At 44.0% G+C, this 15528-nt stretch overlaps 1 protein-coding gene across 1 annotated transcript in view; it reads right to left on the bottom strand.

Annotated features, from left to right (window-relative positions):
• Positions 1-15528, bottom strand: part of LOC309551770 (uncharacterized protein) — a 216763-nt gene that overhangs the window by 82390 nt on the left and 118845 nt on the right. The window contains exon 2 of the mRNA XM_082252462.1: positions 7441-7902. Coding sequence (XP_082108588.1) covers positions 7441-7902 — 462 coding nt within the window. The remainder of the gene's footprint in view (positions 1-7440; positions 7903-15528) is intronic.

The following is a 15528-nucleotide window of genomic DNA, read 5'->3' as shown; positions in this document are numbered from 1 at the left end:
TACTTTGAAGTCGGTGCGACTTCAAAACGCACTGATATGAATGGGGCTCATTGAAAATAATGGAAAACGACTTGTCATGCGATTTTGCGGTCCAAAATCGCGGGACAAGTCGCACTAGTGTGAATGGGGCTTTACTAAAACAGCCTTGTAGTATTTTATCCTTAATTTGATAACCTTTAATCCTGCATCTTGTCTTTAGAATTTAAAGAAAAAAAAAAAAAAAAACTGCAAAAAAGGCAATATTTACAAGTGGATTACATTAAAAATATTTATGGCAGTGCATCACGTATTTAAGCTGTTGCAGGACAAAATTAAGATTTTTTCCAGTTATTTATATTTGTTTTTTCTAAAGTGTCAAAAGTTTGAATATGATAGTTCAGATAATCCTTTGAAAGTGGATCATATCAAGGTTGTCTCAGTCCAAAAAAGATGTAATACCATAGTTAACTTTGTCTCCTTCATATAGATTCCTCCCAACTTGGCACATCTTTAAATGAACTGTTCCATTGCTCAAGAGTGTAAACACAGTACTACCTTCATAATCCTCTCATCAACTGTTTCAGAATGCACTACTTTTCCCAGAATGTGCAGTTTAGTGCCGGTTCACACTAGGTCGCACTGACTTAGGGGGCGACCTGTGAAGTCACGTGCTGCGCGACTTGCACGGACTTCATAAAATGAATGCCAATGCAAGTCGACTCCAGGTCGCCCCGAAGCAGTACAGGACCCTTTTTCTAAGTCGGAGCGACTTGTGTCGCTCCTATTAGAACCGGTCCTGTACTACACTATGAGAGTGACGGTGCACGACTTGCCAGGCTGACCAAGTCGCCTGACAAGTCGTATTAGTGTGAACCGGCACTTAAAGTGGAGTTCCACCCTAAATTTATACTTACCTCCATCTCCATCTTCGCGCTCCGGGGCACCTGAAAAACAAATGGATAATCGCAATTTTTTTTTTTTTTACTTACCTCGTATAGAAGAAAATGTACTTACCTTACTTCCTTCTTCCTCCCCTCGGCGATTCGTCACTTCCTGGCTTTGCAATGATTCCTGGGAGCTGAACGTCATCGCTCCCAGGAATCAATGTGCCTGCACCGGCCCCGCCATCACTTCCGGTGCGCGCGCGTCATTCCCTTCTAAACAGCTTCTGGGCATGCCCAGAAGCTGTGGAGGGATGACGCGCGCGCACCGGAAGTGACGGCGGGGCCGGTGCAGTGCATAGTGGGACCGAAGAAGACGGAAGAGGATGCAGAAGAGGATCGCGCTGGCTTTAAGCTGCCCACACCTGAGATGGCAGCGCTGGACAATACTTTTTCAAGGTAAGTATTTCTCCTAAAAGGTAAGTGCAACCCGGGACAGATCAGAGGCTAGCCATTGTGGAATGTACTAGCCCTGACTGTCCCGGGGGTATTTTTATTAAAAAATGTATTCCCAGGGTGGAACTCCGCTTTAAGCAGACTTAACAGTGCTGTTACAAATAAGTAAAATGTCAATTTATTTTTTTTGGGCAAACGTCAACAGCTTAGTGCTCATCTCTAACCACAACTCTAAATGTTGACAAATACAAACAGTTGTGGCACAAGACTAACACAGGAAGAGCATATGTGCCTTTCATCCTGTGATATTGCTTGTAATGGCCAGCTTAACTTTAACTTTTCCATGCTGTGCAAGAGGCTAAAAGTGAGAACAACTGGTTTTCTGGGAACAGACATGACGTTTTTGCTCAGTGGTTATACACCTGTGAGTTATTTAAAACCTGAACAGTTATTAGTTTGTTTATGTATTCAATGGCAATAAAAACAGTTGCTTTATAAAGTTCCAGTGTAACCACTTAAGGACCAGGCCTATTTCTGACACTTCTTTACAAGTTAAGATAAGGATTTGTTGCTGGAAAATTACTTAGAACCCCCAAACATTATATATATTTTTTTAAGCAGAGACCCTAGAAAATAAAATGGAGATTGTTGCAATACTTATGTCACACCGTATTTGCGCATAAAACGGAATTGTTTTAGGAAAAAAATTGAATTTTTGTAAGAACTTACCGTAAAATTATTTCTTCGAGTCCTCTGACAGATGCAGCCACTTCATAGTTTCCTCACAAATGGGTAATGCGCCACCTACAGGAGTAGACCAGGCAGTGAAACTATTTAGAAAAACTTTTCACTAGACACACCCTTAGGGGCTGTCCCCTCAGACATTACCCCAGACACATCTTGCTTACTAATCAGTTTCATAGCAAGCAGTGAAGGAAAAAGACAACCAACCCCAAAATAGAGGGGCAGGGGTTGCGTCTGTCAGAGGACTCAGAGAAAATAATTTTACGGTAAATTCTATTTTCTCTTACGTCCTCTGACAGACGCAGCCACTTCATAATTTCCTCACAAATGGGATGTCCCAAAGCAGTGTAGGCATGAGGGGTGGGAAGAACGCGATCCATCAAGGCCAGAAAAAAACGTAGCCAACAGGGCAACAGTAGTTCAAACAACAGGAGCTAACCCCAAAACGAAAATTCACCCCATGAAGAGAAAACCATGTCTCTTCAGCAAACAGCAGCCTGCAAAACCTTGCGGCCAAAAGAAGCATCCATGGATGCCACCAAATTAATCTTATATAATTTTGTAAAAGACTGTAAGGACGACCAGGTAGCAGCTTTACACACCTGAGCCACAGAAACCTGATGGCGAAAAGCCCAAGAGGCACTCAGTGCTCTAGTAGAACAGGGAAAGGAGGCACCTAACCCTTCAGTGAATTGGCCTGAAAAATAGTCTGTCTGATCCATTTGAAAATGGTTGCAGTGGACGCAGCCGAACCCTTATGAGGTCCCTCAGGAAGGACAAACAGGGAATCAGACCTCCGAAAGGATTCTGTGGCCGTCAGGTAAACCCTGATCGCCCGAACCACATCCAGTGAATGCAGAGCAAATTCCTTGGGATGCTTAGGTTTCGCACAAAGCGAAGGCAAAACAATATCTTCATTGAGGTGGAAAGCAGACACCACCTTAGGAAGAAAAGATTGGTTGTGTCGTAGAACAACCTTATCCCTATGAATGACCAGATAAGGTGAGCGGCAAGACAGAGCCGCCAACTCAGACACCCTGCGAGCAGAGGTGATAGCCACCCGAAAGGCAACTTTCTGGGACAGCAAAGGCAGAGATTTCTCTAATATTTTCAAAGGGAAAATGGGTCGCAGAACAGACAAAACCATATTGAGATCCCACGGAGGCAAAGGGGATCTCCTTGAAGGAGCCAGATGACGCACCCCTTGAAGAAAGGTGCGAATCAAGGAGTTATTCGCTAAGGGATGCTGAAAGTAAACGGCCAAGGCCGACACCCGACCTTTAATCGTGCCCAAAGCCAAACGTTGCTCCACATTTATTCCGTGACCGTTTGAGAGACCAACACGCAAGCAAACACATGCTTGAGGAGCAAGCCCGCCACCAAGTGCAGGTGGCGGGAAAGAGATTCCATGCTCCTGTCCACAGGGTCCTTAAAACACCAGGAACCACGGTGGATTTATTCAACCGGGAAACAGTGTGGTCCACACCTTAGGGGACACTGTCCAGTGTTTGGAAACTGAGTCAGCAAAAGGGTAGCAGCACTGAAAATGCTTAGGCACCACCAGCGTGTGCTTAATGCACCGCCATTACTCATTCACAATCTCCTGAAAATCCTCGGGGCAAGGGAAAACCTGATCCAACTTCTGGGCTTTGCGGGAGCCGAAAACAACCCGCCTTCCTGATTGTGTGGGCTCATCATCTATATGCAAAGTCTCCCTGACGGAGCGAACCAGTGCTTCCACCAAAGCGTGGTCCCGTGCTGCAGCTGCGGAGGACTCATCCTCCTCGCCGTCCGAGTTGTGAGGACAGGTACCCCTCAGGGAGGGCAGTGTCCGTGGCAACCACTTCAGGCTCTGAATCAGAAGAATGAGAGGGCATCGGCCTTTTTTGAACAGGAACTTGTGACATGACAAGTTTAACTTTGGACGCCAGAGTTTCAATAGCTGCAGACAGAGATGCTAGGGAAGGTGATCCGGAAGACCCGGATGCACACACAAGATCAGTGGGGAAATTTTCACTCTGGGACTCCATGTTGGCAATTAGACCAAAAAAAAGGTACACTGGCCCTTTAAATCGGCGATAGCGGTCCGCACTACCGCTGGAGTCCCCCTTTAGCTAGCAGAAGAACTGATGATAGCTAAATGTGTCTGAAGAATGCCCAAAGGGACTAAAGACACCCTTACTGTGCCAGAATAGGATCAGCAGCTGCTCTCCATGCTGTCTGTAGCAAGTGAAAACTCCTGGGAGGAAGTGACCAAATATCACTAGAGGCCGAACTCCCCCTGAGCCACAAGAACATGGTGCAATAAGAAAGTATAGGAAAAGCACAGGGAAAATGGCTGCCGCTCATACAGTGCAGCCTGCCCACATCCAAGATGGTGCCCGAAAATGGCACAGCAAGGCAGAAAATGGCAGCTGCCTTTACATTAATGCAGCCTGGCTGCCCACACCCAAAATGGCGGCCGAACACGGCGCCAGCGATCAGGAGCCCAGGGAACAAGGCCACCGTGGGAATCCACCACAGAGAGCCCCCCGGGACAAGGTAGTAACCATACACCCCACCCCCACAGGCGTTAGACGCCACTATAGCGCCCCTAATTAGGAGCAGGGAGGGCAGGACCCATCCTGACAGGCCAGGGGGATCTTACAGAGACCGCAGCTCTGACATTCCCAGGAGTGGGCCAAGATGTCCCCCACCGATGACTGTCCCAGGGACACAGGGGGGCAGTAGCACTCACCATACCATGGACCGCGGGCTCCGCTCCGAGGCAGCTCGCCTCCCACCCTGAGTGGGGGTGCTGCCAGCTAAGAAGGGTACGCTGCAACCAGGGCGTTCCAGGGTGATGCGTCCCAGCGGAAACTGCTGTTCGCAGGCTCGTCCCCATCTGTCGGGGCACCATCGTGGCGAGGCCTGGGCGGACCACAACCTGGGCACACTCGTTGGCCAGGCTGGGAGACCATAAGGATTCAGATTATCCAGTGTGAAACCCCAGCCCGGCTGTCGCTTGTAGTTCACCAGGAGGATCCTCCTGACACTAGCTAGCGATAGTGAGTAAGGAAAAAAAAAACAAACATTTCTCAAAGAAAATAAAAAACTGAGACTGGAGTCCCAGCAGGGAAACCTAGGTCCTACTCCTAATACTAGGCAGCAAGAAACTGATTAGTAAGCACAATGTGTCTGGGGTAATGTCAGAGGGGACAGCCCCTAAGGGTGTTTCTAGTGAAAAGTTTTTCTAAATAGTTTCACTGCCTAGTCTACTCCTGTAGGTGATGCATTACCCATTTGTGAGGAAACTATGAAGTGGCTGTGTCTGTCAGAGGACATAAGAGAAATACACTTTTTTGAATTCAAAAATAATAGCCCAATTTTTTTCTATAATGTGAAAGATAATGTAAATAGATACCCAACATGTCATGCTTCAAAATTGTGCACGTTCGTAGAATGGCGACAAACATTGGTACTTAAAAATCTCTATAGGAGACGCTTTAAAAATGTTTTACAGGTTACCAGTTTAGAGTTACAGAGAAGGTCTAGAATTATTGCTCTCGCTCTAACAATCGCAGCGATGCCTTACATGTGTGGTTTGAACACCGTTTACATATGTAGGCGCGACTTGCGTATGCATTACCTTTTATTTTTACACTGTCCCTTTTTTAAAAAAAAATTTGACCACTTTTTCTCCTATTACAAAGAATGTAAACATGCCTTGTAAAAGAAATAGGCAGGACAGGTCCTCTTTAATGCGAGATCTAGGGTCAAAAAGACCTCAGATCTTACATCTACACTAAAAAATAAAAAAATGGGCCCTTTGAGGCCGTTGGGAGGAAGCGACATATGACGTCGCTCTGGTCCTCAATGGCCACAGTCGAGTGGGGGCCAGCTTGCCCTCACTCAACTTCCTGCTTAGGAGGGGAAAGGACAGGATCATTTCATTTTCCCCACTACTGACAGCTCCGGTAAGTGGCGGGCACCTCTCCCGCCACCCATAAAAGGGATCCCGCAGCGAATCCGCCGCTGGGAGCACTTTTATCTGAAAGAGGACCACCCACCCTGTAAAAAATGACCAGGGTTATGGAAACTATCTGCTGCCATAACCCTGGTATTTAACGTCTGTAAGTGGGTAAAATGAACACAGCACTTGTGTAAAATTTTAAAACAAAAAAACTTGCTGCTTTTTAAAAAAAGATCAGTAACTCTATGATACATTTTCAAACTAAATCTACTAAATCTTCTTATAGAGAATAAGGATAACATAATGATTACATTATAAAATGGAGAATAAAGACTGGCAACTACATAAAAGATCACTAATAACTGACCAATGAATACTATCCCTCTTTGAAATTGTTCACAAAATATAGGGGTTACCAAGAGTGTTTAAACAACTATGATGGAGAGTAAGCTTGACAAAACATGCATTACCATTCTCTGACTAGCATAATGTGTGCTAGTTATGCTCGCCTGTGGTAGCAATCTATGGGCCATAGACAGTATAGTCTAATCACTAATAACTTGCAATGATTACTCTTAATGACAAACCTACAGAGATGAACTTTTTAGGGTGCCAGAGGTACTCATTATCACACAAAGACTTTCCATAAAATCTGCTTGTGAATAGGGCTCGGCCCTTTGCTATTCTATGAAGAACACTGTCGATAAAACCACCATGAGTGCATCACTGGGAAGCAGCAATCCTGGGATAAATTTAAGGAAGAGTATACAGTATATGCCCCTGCCCTTTGATCTAGGTGAGATATCCGTCAGCTGGCAACACAGAGCTCCATATTACGTTTTTTGTTACACAGATCATGATCATAAAACGTCCATAAGGATTAGAATGCACTTCGCATTACAAATAGGACAAAAAGAAAAGGGCCTCACTTTAGCTTTTGGCAGCACTTTGATAACCAATTATGTGCATGTGGTGCTCTGTTACCCTCCCGAGAATACTGCAACAGGAATGGTTGATTGCTTATAAAATCAGTCCTTTCAGTGTTTAGGCACAAATTGTATGTTCAGGGTAATGAAAATATCTCTACTAAGATAGGGGGAAGTAATATGGCCACCAGAAGAAAAATGTGGTCATCATACAAATGTCTTAAATAATTGAGGTCTACACATCCTAATTTCTATATGGCCAAAATGTTCTGGAGGAAAAACGGTTTACTACATACATGATCAAATATTTCAGGAGTAAATATATTCAGCTTTACAGAGGAACAGTGCATTTTTGCAATCTGCCAATAAACATACCAATCAAAGAGGTATGTTGGCATGTTATCATAGGAAAATCTGTTACTGTAAGCCATTTTAAGAGCACACAGATATGTAATCATTTATCCTAACAATCATTTAGCCTAACAAATGCTAGATTTCATACCTGGGAGAAGTTTTTACTTTCTCCAGCACTTTCTAGGCTATCATTTGTGTTTTCTTCCTCTTGTTGCATCTCATGTGTGTCAGGAAAGTGGGATACAGATGGTATGCGTACATCCTGATTGATGGTAAATTTCAGAAGGTCAAAGTACCACAGACGTGGTATGTAGATGTCCTCGCCAGAAGCACCAGATTTTATTGATGCCTCTACTTTCTTTAACTCCTTCTTGAATACTGTTCGCAAATTTGCAATTTTATGCTTAACAAGGTCTACAGTTGCTGAGGGACAAACTGTTTTACAAAGATCGGTTAGTTTTTCATATGCCTCTGCTTTTTTCTGCCTATTGGAATAATCAGAACATTTTACTTTCCACAAGCAAGGTAAAGACTTATACATTTCAATAAATTCTTTTAGAAACTCTGGGTTCATAAAAATTTCCGTTGATGTTTTCTTCTTTGCAAGGACCTACACAAAAAAGGGGAAAGAAAAATACAATTTATATTAATGTACTATTACACAGTTAATGTTTGGAGCAGTCATTTGAAAGCTAAAATCCTGAATATTGTATGTAACATGATGTTCTTTGGCACTCACCCTCTTTAGCATGTCTTTTCATTATATACATTACTGACTTTTGCGGGGTAAACTATTAAGGATAATGAAATTGTGAGTTATGAAATTTGATTCTGCAAAGAGCTTGAGAAACTGCATTAAATTTGAATTTCCCAGGGCAAGCACCCTTAAGTACTTGCAGTATCTGAGATCATCTTCAAATTGATCTTCGCACCGCTCATCAGATTCTTGTCCCTGACTTGGCATGTGACTGCTGAACAGCAATGATTGAGTTAGATACTCATGCTTTTTATCCATTTCAGCTCCTGAGCAATTCTTTTTCTTTGTCGCATACATGTATAAATCCTAATTTTTGACAATAAATTACATAAACCCCAGAACATTCTATATTTTCTGAAAGCAGAGACCCTGTAGAATAAAAAGGTGATAGTTGCAAATTTTGTTTCACGTGATATTTGCGCAAATAGCTGCAGGTATCACCACAGTACCGTTTTTTTTTTAGAGCCGACGGCCGGCTTTCCTGTAATAACAACCAACGCAGCTAATCAGCCGCTCGGCTTTTATTAAAAGCAGCGGGACAGAACTTCTCCCCCCCACCCCCTCGCTGCCCTCTGCGGCTCTCCCCGGCTCTTCCTTCCCACCCGGTGGCCCAAGCGGCTAGCCGGCATGTTCACCGGCTGGTCGGAGACCCGAACAAAGCTGAAATCTTTGATCGGGTCTCGGATCTGGTAATGCGGAAGTGATGTCATGACATCACAGCCTGTTAACTTGAGCCTTAGAAGCACCAGATTTAAAAAAATGTCAGTATTCAAAACAGCTGATCTTGGCGTTTTGAATGCTTTTAAGTGCAAAGGAGGGATATGGGGTCTTATAGACCCCAGGTCCCTCCATAAAGAGTTCCTCTCACTGCCTAATACTGTCAAGGGATGTTTACATTCTTTATGACAGAAATAAAAGTGATCAAAACATTTTATTAAAGGAGCAGTGTAAAAATACAAAAAATAAAATACTGTATTTTCTGGTGTATAAGACTACTTTTGAACCTGAAAAAAATCTCCCAAAAATGGGAGGTCGTCTTATACGCCGAGTATAATATCTCCAAGGTAACCTAAGTATAAGTATTACCGGTAGATCATGTAATAGGGGGGTCGTCTTATACGCCCAGTCATCTTATACGCCGGAAAATACGGTAAATAAAAATAAAAAGTAAAGCTGGTAAAGCATCGCCTATGGAGATTTTTAAGTACTGTAGTTTGTCACCATGCGACAAGCGTGCACAATTTTAAAGCATGACATGTTAGGTATCTATTTGCTCAGCGCAAAGTCATTTTTAACATTATACAAAAAAAAAAAAATTGGACTAACTTTACTGTTTAATTTTTTTATTCACGAAAATGTATTTCTTCCAAAAAAATTGTGTTTGAAAGACCGCAGCGCAAATACGGTGTGACATAAAATTTTACAACAATCGCCATTTTATTCTCTAGGGTCTATGCTAAAAAATATATATAATGTTTGAGGGGTCTAAGTAATTTTCTAGCAAAAAATACTTATTTTAACTTGTAAGCAACAAGTGTCAGAAAAAGGCTTAGGCTCCAGCGAGTTAAGATAAGACTGCCATGTCCTGACCAGGGCTCAACATTATTTACAACTGTAGTAATGGGCTATTTCTAAAACGAATAGACTGCAGATACAACCCTTTATTTCCTATTGTAGGCACCAACGCATATTTAGAACAGCAGTAGTGTTGAATTTGTATGTGCTGGGTCTTGGACAAGTAATGGCAATCTGCCCTGAACAAGGATTGCATCACAGCAGGTGAGCCGAAGGAGAGGTTGGAAAGGGTGGGCTAGGAGGGTCTTTAAAAAATGAAATAAATCATTTTACGTTAACACTACTTAAAAGTAAAAGAAAGAAAACCTGTTATGAGGGAAACAACTGGATTTTTGACTTATCGTAAAACTATTTTCTCTGAAGTTCATCGACAGATGCAGCTCCATATTCTTTTTGACCATTGGGTTATGCTGCCCCCTACAGGAGTAGGACACTAGGCAGGAAAAATCTTTACCATGCCTATGGGGCAGTCCCTGCAGACATACACCCACACACTCTATAGGCTTCAGTTTTGTTGCAAGCAGTGTTTACAAGAAAGAAAACCCCATCCCACTCAGAACTAGAGGGGCGGGTGTTACGTCTGTCTATGAACTTCAGAGAAAGACTTTGCGTTAATTCAAAAATCCAGTTTTCTCCATCATTCATTGACAGACGCAGCTCCATATTCTTCTTGATCATTGGGACGTCCCAAAGCAGTATTTTCATGAGGGGTGGGAAAAGAACGCAGAGAAAGAATGTAATCCCGAAAGGCTAAACTTAGCCAACCAGTGAACATGGTGCTCATCCAGGAACAACTGGAGCTCACCTAGAAACAACATACACCCTCAAAGAGAATATTTTCTCTTTTAAACAGCAACCTGCAAAACCTTGCGGCCAAAAGAAGCAACCTAGGATGCCAACACATCTACCTTGTAGAATTTTGTGAACGGGTGCACAGACTACCAACTTGCCGCCTTGCAAACTTTCATTACAGAAGCCTGATGGCGAAAAGCCCAAGAGGCACTCAGCCCCCTAGTACAATGCGCCTTCACAGGGAAAGGTGAAACCTGACCCTTCAGAGAATAAGCCTGTACCACTGTCTGCCTGATCCATCTGGACAGGGTCGCAGCAGACGCAGCCAATCCTTTTTGAGGTCCCTCGGTGAGGACAAAGAGAGAGTCGGATTTCCTAAAAGATTCAGTAGCCGTCAGGTAAACTCTAATTGCCCAAACAACATCCAAAGAATACAAAGCAATTTCCTTGGGATGCTTGGGCTTAGGACAGAGTGAAGGCAGCACAATGTCTTTATTCAGATGGAAATCGGAAACCACCTTATGAAGAAACGACTGATTAGGTCGAAGTACCACTTTATCTCTGTGGACCACCAGATAAGGTCAATGGCAGGTGTTGTGAAAATTAATGGGGTTTGCAGCATAGAAATTCTTTAGGTGCGCTGAAGACTTCACTGCGCTGAAAAGTGTCACGTTAGCCTTTACTTTTGTTTGTATACTCCTTTCTGAAGTGCTTCAACCTTGCTGGTTTTCACATGTGGTGTTTGGCTTCTCTGTTCACCCTTGGGTGTCACCTGCTCCACTGTGGGTTTATATCCTTACCTCCCTGTTTGCTTCCCTATATATATACAGGTCCTTCTCAAAAAATTAGCATATTGTGATAAAGTTCATTATTTTCTGTAATGTACTGATAAACAGACTTTCATATATTTTAGATTCATTACACACAACTGAAGTAGTGCAAGCCTTTTATTGTTTTAATATTGATGATTTTGGCATACAGCTCATGAAAAACCAAAATTCCTATCTCAAAAAATTAGCATATCATGAAAAGGTTCTCTAAACAAGCTATTAACCTAATCATCTGAATCAACTAATTAACTCTAAACACCTGCAAAAGATTCCTGAGGCTTTTAAAAACTCCCAGCCTGGTTCATTACTCAAAACCACAATCATGGGTAAGTATGCCGACCTGACTGCTGTCCAGAAGGCCATCATTGACACCCTCAAGCAAGAGGGTAAGACACAGAAAGAAATTTCTGAATGAATAGGCTGCCAGAGTGCTGTATCAAGACACCTCAGTGGGAAGTATGTGGGAAGGAAAAAGTGTGGCAGAAAATGCTGCACAACGAGAAGAGGTGACCGGACCCTGAGGAAGATTGTGGAGAAGGACCGATTCCAGACCTGCGGAAGCAGAGGACTGAGTCTGGAGTAGAAACATCTAGAGCCACCGTGTACAGGCGTGTGCAGGAAATGGGCTACAGGTGCCGCATTCCCCAGGTCAAGCCGCTTTTGAACCAGAAACAGCGGCAGAAGCGCCTGACCTGGGCTACAGAGAAGCAGCACTGGACTGTTGCTCAGTGGTCCAAAGTACTTTTTTGGATGAAAGCAAATTTTGCATGTCATTCGGAAATCAAGGTGCCAGAGTCTGGAGGAAGACTGGGGAGAGGGAAATGCCAAAATGCCTGAAGTCCAGTGTCAAGTACCCACAGTCAGTGATGGTCTGGGGTGCCATGTCAGCTGCTGGTGTTGGTCCACTGTGTTTTATTAAGGGCAGGGTCAATGCAGCTAGCTATCAGGAGATTTTGGAGCACTTCATGCTTCCATCTGCTGAAAAGCTTTATGGAGATGAAGATTTCATTTTTCAGCACGACCTGGCACCTGCTCACAGTGCCAAAACCACTGGTAAATGGTTTACTGACCATGGTATTACTGTGCTCAATTGGCCTGCCAACTCTCCTGACCTGAACCCCATAGAGAATCTGTGGGATGTTGTGAAGAGAAAGTTGAGAGACGCAAGACCCAACACTCTGGATGAGCTCAAGGCCACTATCGAAGCATCCTATGCCTCCATAACACCTCAGCAGTGCCACGGGTTGATTGCCTCCATGCCACGCCGCATTGAAGCAGTCATTTCTGCAAAAGGATTCCCGACCAAGTATTGAGTGCATAACTGAACATAATTATTTGAAGGTTGACTTTTTTTGTATTAAAAACACTTTTTTTTTATTGGTCGGATGAAATATGCTAATTTTTTGAGATAGGAATTTTGGTTTTTCATGAGCTGTATGCCAAAATCATCAATATTAAAAACAATAAAAGGCTTGCACTACTTCAGTTGTGTGTAATGAATCTAAAATATATGAAAGTCTAATGTTTATCAGTACATTACAGAAAATAATGAACTTTATCACAATATGCTAATTTTTTGAAAAGGACCTGTATACACGTGCTCAGTGCATTCCTCCTTGCCTGAGCAACTTCACTGTTCTCTGAGCTCCCATCTGTATACCCCTAGACTATTATATCTGATTTCCTGTGTACCGACCCCGGCTTCCTTTCTCTGTCTATGTTCGTTTGCTGCCTGTCTTGACCTTGGCTTGTCTCTTGGATATCCTTACAGTCTGCTGCTTACTCTGCACACGCCAGCGGTCTCCACATCTTTAGCTGGGCCTACCTGGGGGCCGTGACCTGGTTCCAGCCTGCTGCAAGTCCATCCCCACAATTAGGGGCCCTGGTGAAGAAGCAGGCTGGGGTTTAGACTCCGCGCCCTGGGGAATCCTGAGCCGGGTATCTATAAGGGCTCACTAACACAGATCCGCTGAGTTTGCTCAGGCCATGAGCTCCTCGAAGACACCGCATCCCCTTCTGGATCAACTTCAGTTTGGCGCAGAGAGTTGATGTTCGGCAGGCTTATCAAGAAGATAATGCAGTGTCTGCAGGCACTTTCCTCCCGTCTGGATCAGCTGCAGGTTATGCCTACTCCCTCTCCTTCTGTTCCAGCTCCTGTGTCCGCCCCTGTCACTTCTGCTTCCGCAGTCCCTCCAGCAGAGGTCAGTCCTGCAAAACTCCAGATGCCTCCGCCACCTCGCTTCTCTGGTGACCTCAAAGCTTGTCAGGGCTTCATCAATCAGTGCTCAATCCACTTTGTGCTAGCAGGCCATTATTTTCCTACTGATCGTTCCAAGGTGGCGTACATGATTTCACTCCTGTCGGGACCAGCTCTGGCTTGGGCCTCATCGCTGTGGGAGCGTCAAGATCCTACCATTTCCAGTCTCTCTGCGTTCCTACAAGCTTTCCGTAACACATCATTCGCTTCTGGAGCTCTTCTGCGACTTTGTCAAGGAAACATGACTGTTGGTCAATATGCAGTTCAATTTCGCATCTTGGCTTCAGAACTAGCATGGAACAATGAGGCTCTTACTGCAACCGTTTGGGAAGGTCTTGCAGTTCATTTAAAGGATGAACTAGCTGGCAGAACTATACCAACCACTTTGGATGGCTTGATTGCCCTTAGCATCCAAATCGAGGTCTGCTTCCAGGATCAAGATCTGTAAAGGACTGCGTCTCGTCACCCCCCGGTGGCTCACTTCACTCCTGTTGTCCAGAACATTCTTGAACAACCCATCTCTCCCGCAGTGTTGGCTTCTGAAGAACCCATGCAATTAGGCCAGACACACCTCACTACACAAGAGAGGTCACGCCGCCTGAGACTCGGCCTGTGTCTTTACTGCGGAGCTGGTGGTCATATGACTACAAGGTCGCTTAGATGGAGGCGATCTAGTCCAGAATATGAACTCTGTGTAATGTTCCGGTACCTTTGGTACCCTATATTACTCCTTTCCCAAGTGTATGCGCCCCACCATTCTCTTTTGGAAAGGTGCGCATACACCTTTAAGACTGAAGCTGTCATCACTCAGCGCCGGACTAGATGGCTATTTAAAGCGCTGGTTCTCACTCACATGTGTTCGTTCAAACACCCTTACCTGGATGCTAACTTGGCTTGAAGCTTTCGTGCTTGCAAGCATACCTCACTGACGAAACCTCGCTGCGCTGATCCCTGCATCCCGCTTCTGGATCATCCGCTCCTCCTGAACCAACCTTCGGCTGTATTGCTATTAGTGCTAAGTACCCCGCAGGGGAACCCTCTATAAACTTATACTAAGCTTACACTATCTAGCTCTGCATAGTAAAGACTATTTATCACATCTGCATATCTAGATTGCTAGCTCTTAAGACTACTGCTACTTATTCCTGCACTGGGTTGATCACTCTTGTATGTCCACCTGCTACTCTGTCATCTGCTACCATACATGATTGCTAAACCTACCTGCATCCATCTGCTACTGTCTTACCTTCAAGTGTCTGTCACCTACCACCTCCACTCAACCTGTCTCTTAAATCTTCATCACTGTGTTACTACATACATAAAGTCACTCTAGGAACCAGCTTGTTGAGTGTGTGTATTTACTAGCTGAATTAAGACCTTCCACACATGATGAGTCATTGAGGGTGGGAATGGTATCTCAGCATCTCTCTTACATGACTACTGAAGTGGAATATTTCTGCAGCTGAAAATCCACACCATACATGAAACGCAGGAGCGTTACAGATTGAACGAACCTACAAATGGATTCAGCAGAAATAACCACTCAGGTGACACAATTAAAACAGCAAGTAACTGCGTTAATACACGCACTTGCTGAATTAAAAGAAGACAATCAGGCTCTGTCGCAGCAGGTAATTAGACTGACACAACTTACCTCTGCTCAGTCCCCTGAACCCAAGATAAATCCCCCTTTGGTATTTACAGGCGATCGCAAAAAAATTCGCGAATTTAAAAACGCATGTGAGTTACTTTTTTTGCTAAAACCTCGTACCTACCTTACTGATCACATTAAGGTTTGTACTATTATTTCTTACCTAACAGGCGATCCTCGAGCCTGGGCAGACTCTCTTTTTGAGAAAAACGACCAGCTTCTCAACTCCTATGCCTTGTTCCTAGCAGAACTCACTAGCTTATATGATGACCCCAATAGGCAGAGTACTGCCGATCTTCAATTAAGATCCTTGAAACAAGGAAGGAGGCCTGTAGAAGACTTTGTCGCGGAATTCAAGAGACGGACCCTTGATT

Source organism: Pelophylax lessonae (assembly GCF_965119305.1).
Source record: "Pelophylax lessonae genome assembly, chromosome: 3".
NCBI classification, from domain to species: domain Eukaryota; kingdom Metazoa; phylum Chordata; class Amphibia; order Anura; family Ranidae; genus Pelophylax; species Pelophylax lessonae.
The sequence above is the reverse complement of the archived record's forward strand: the minus strand, read 5'-3'. Positions and strand labels throughout refer to the sequence as shown.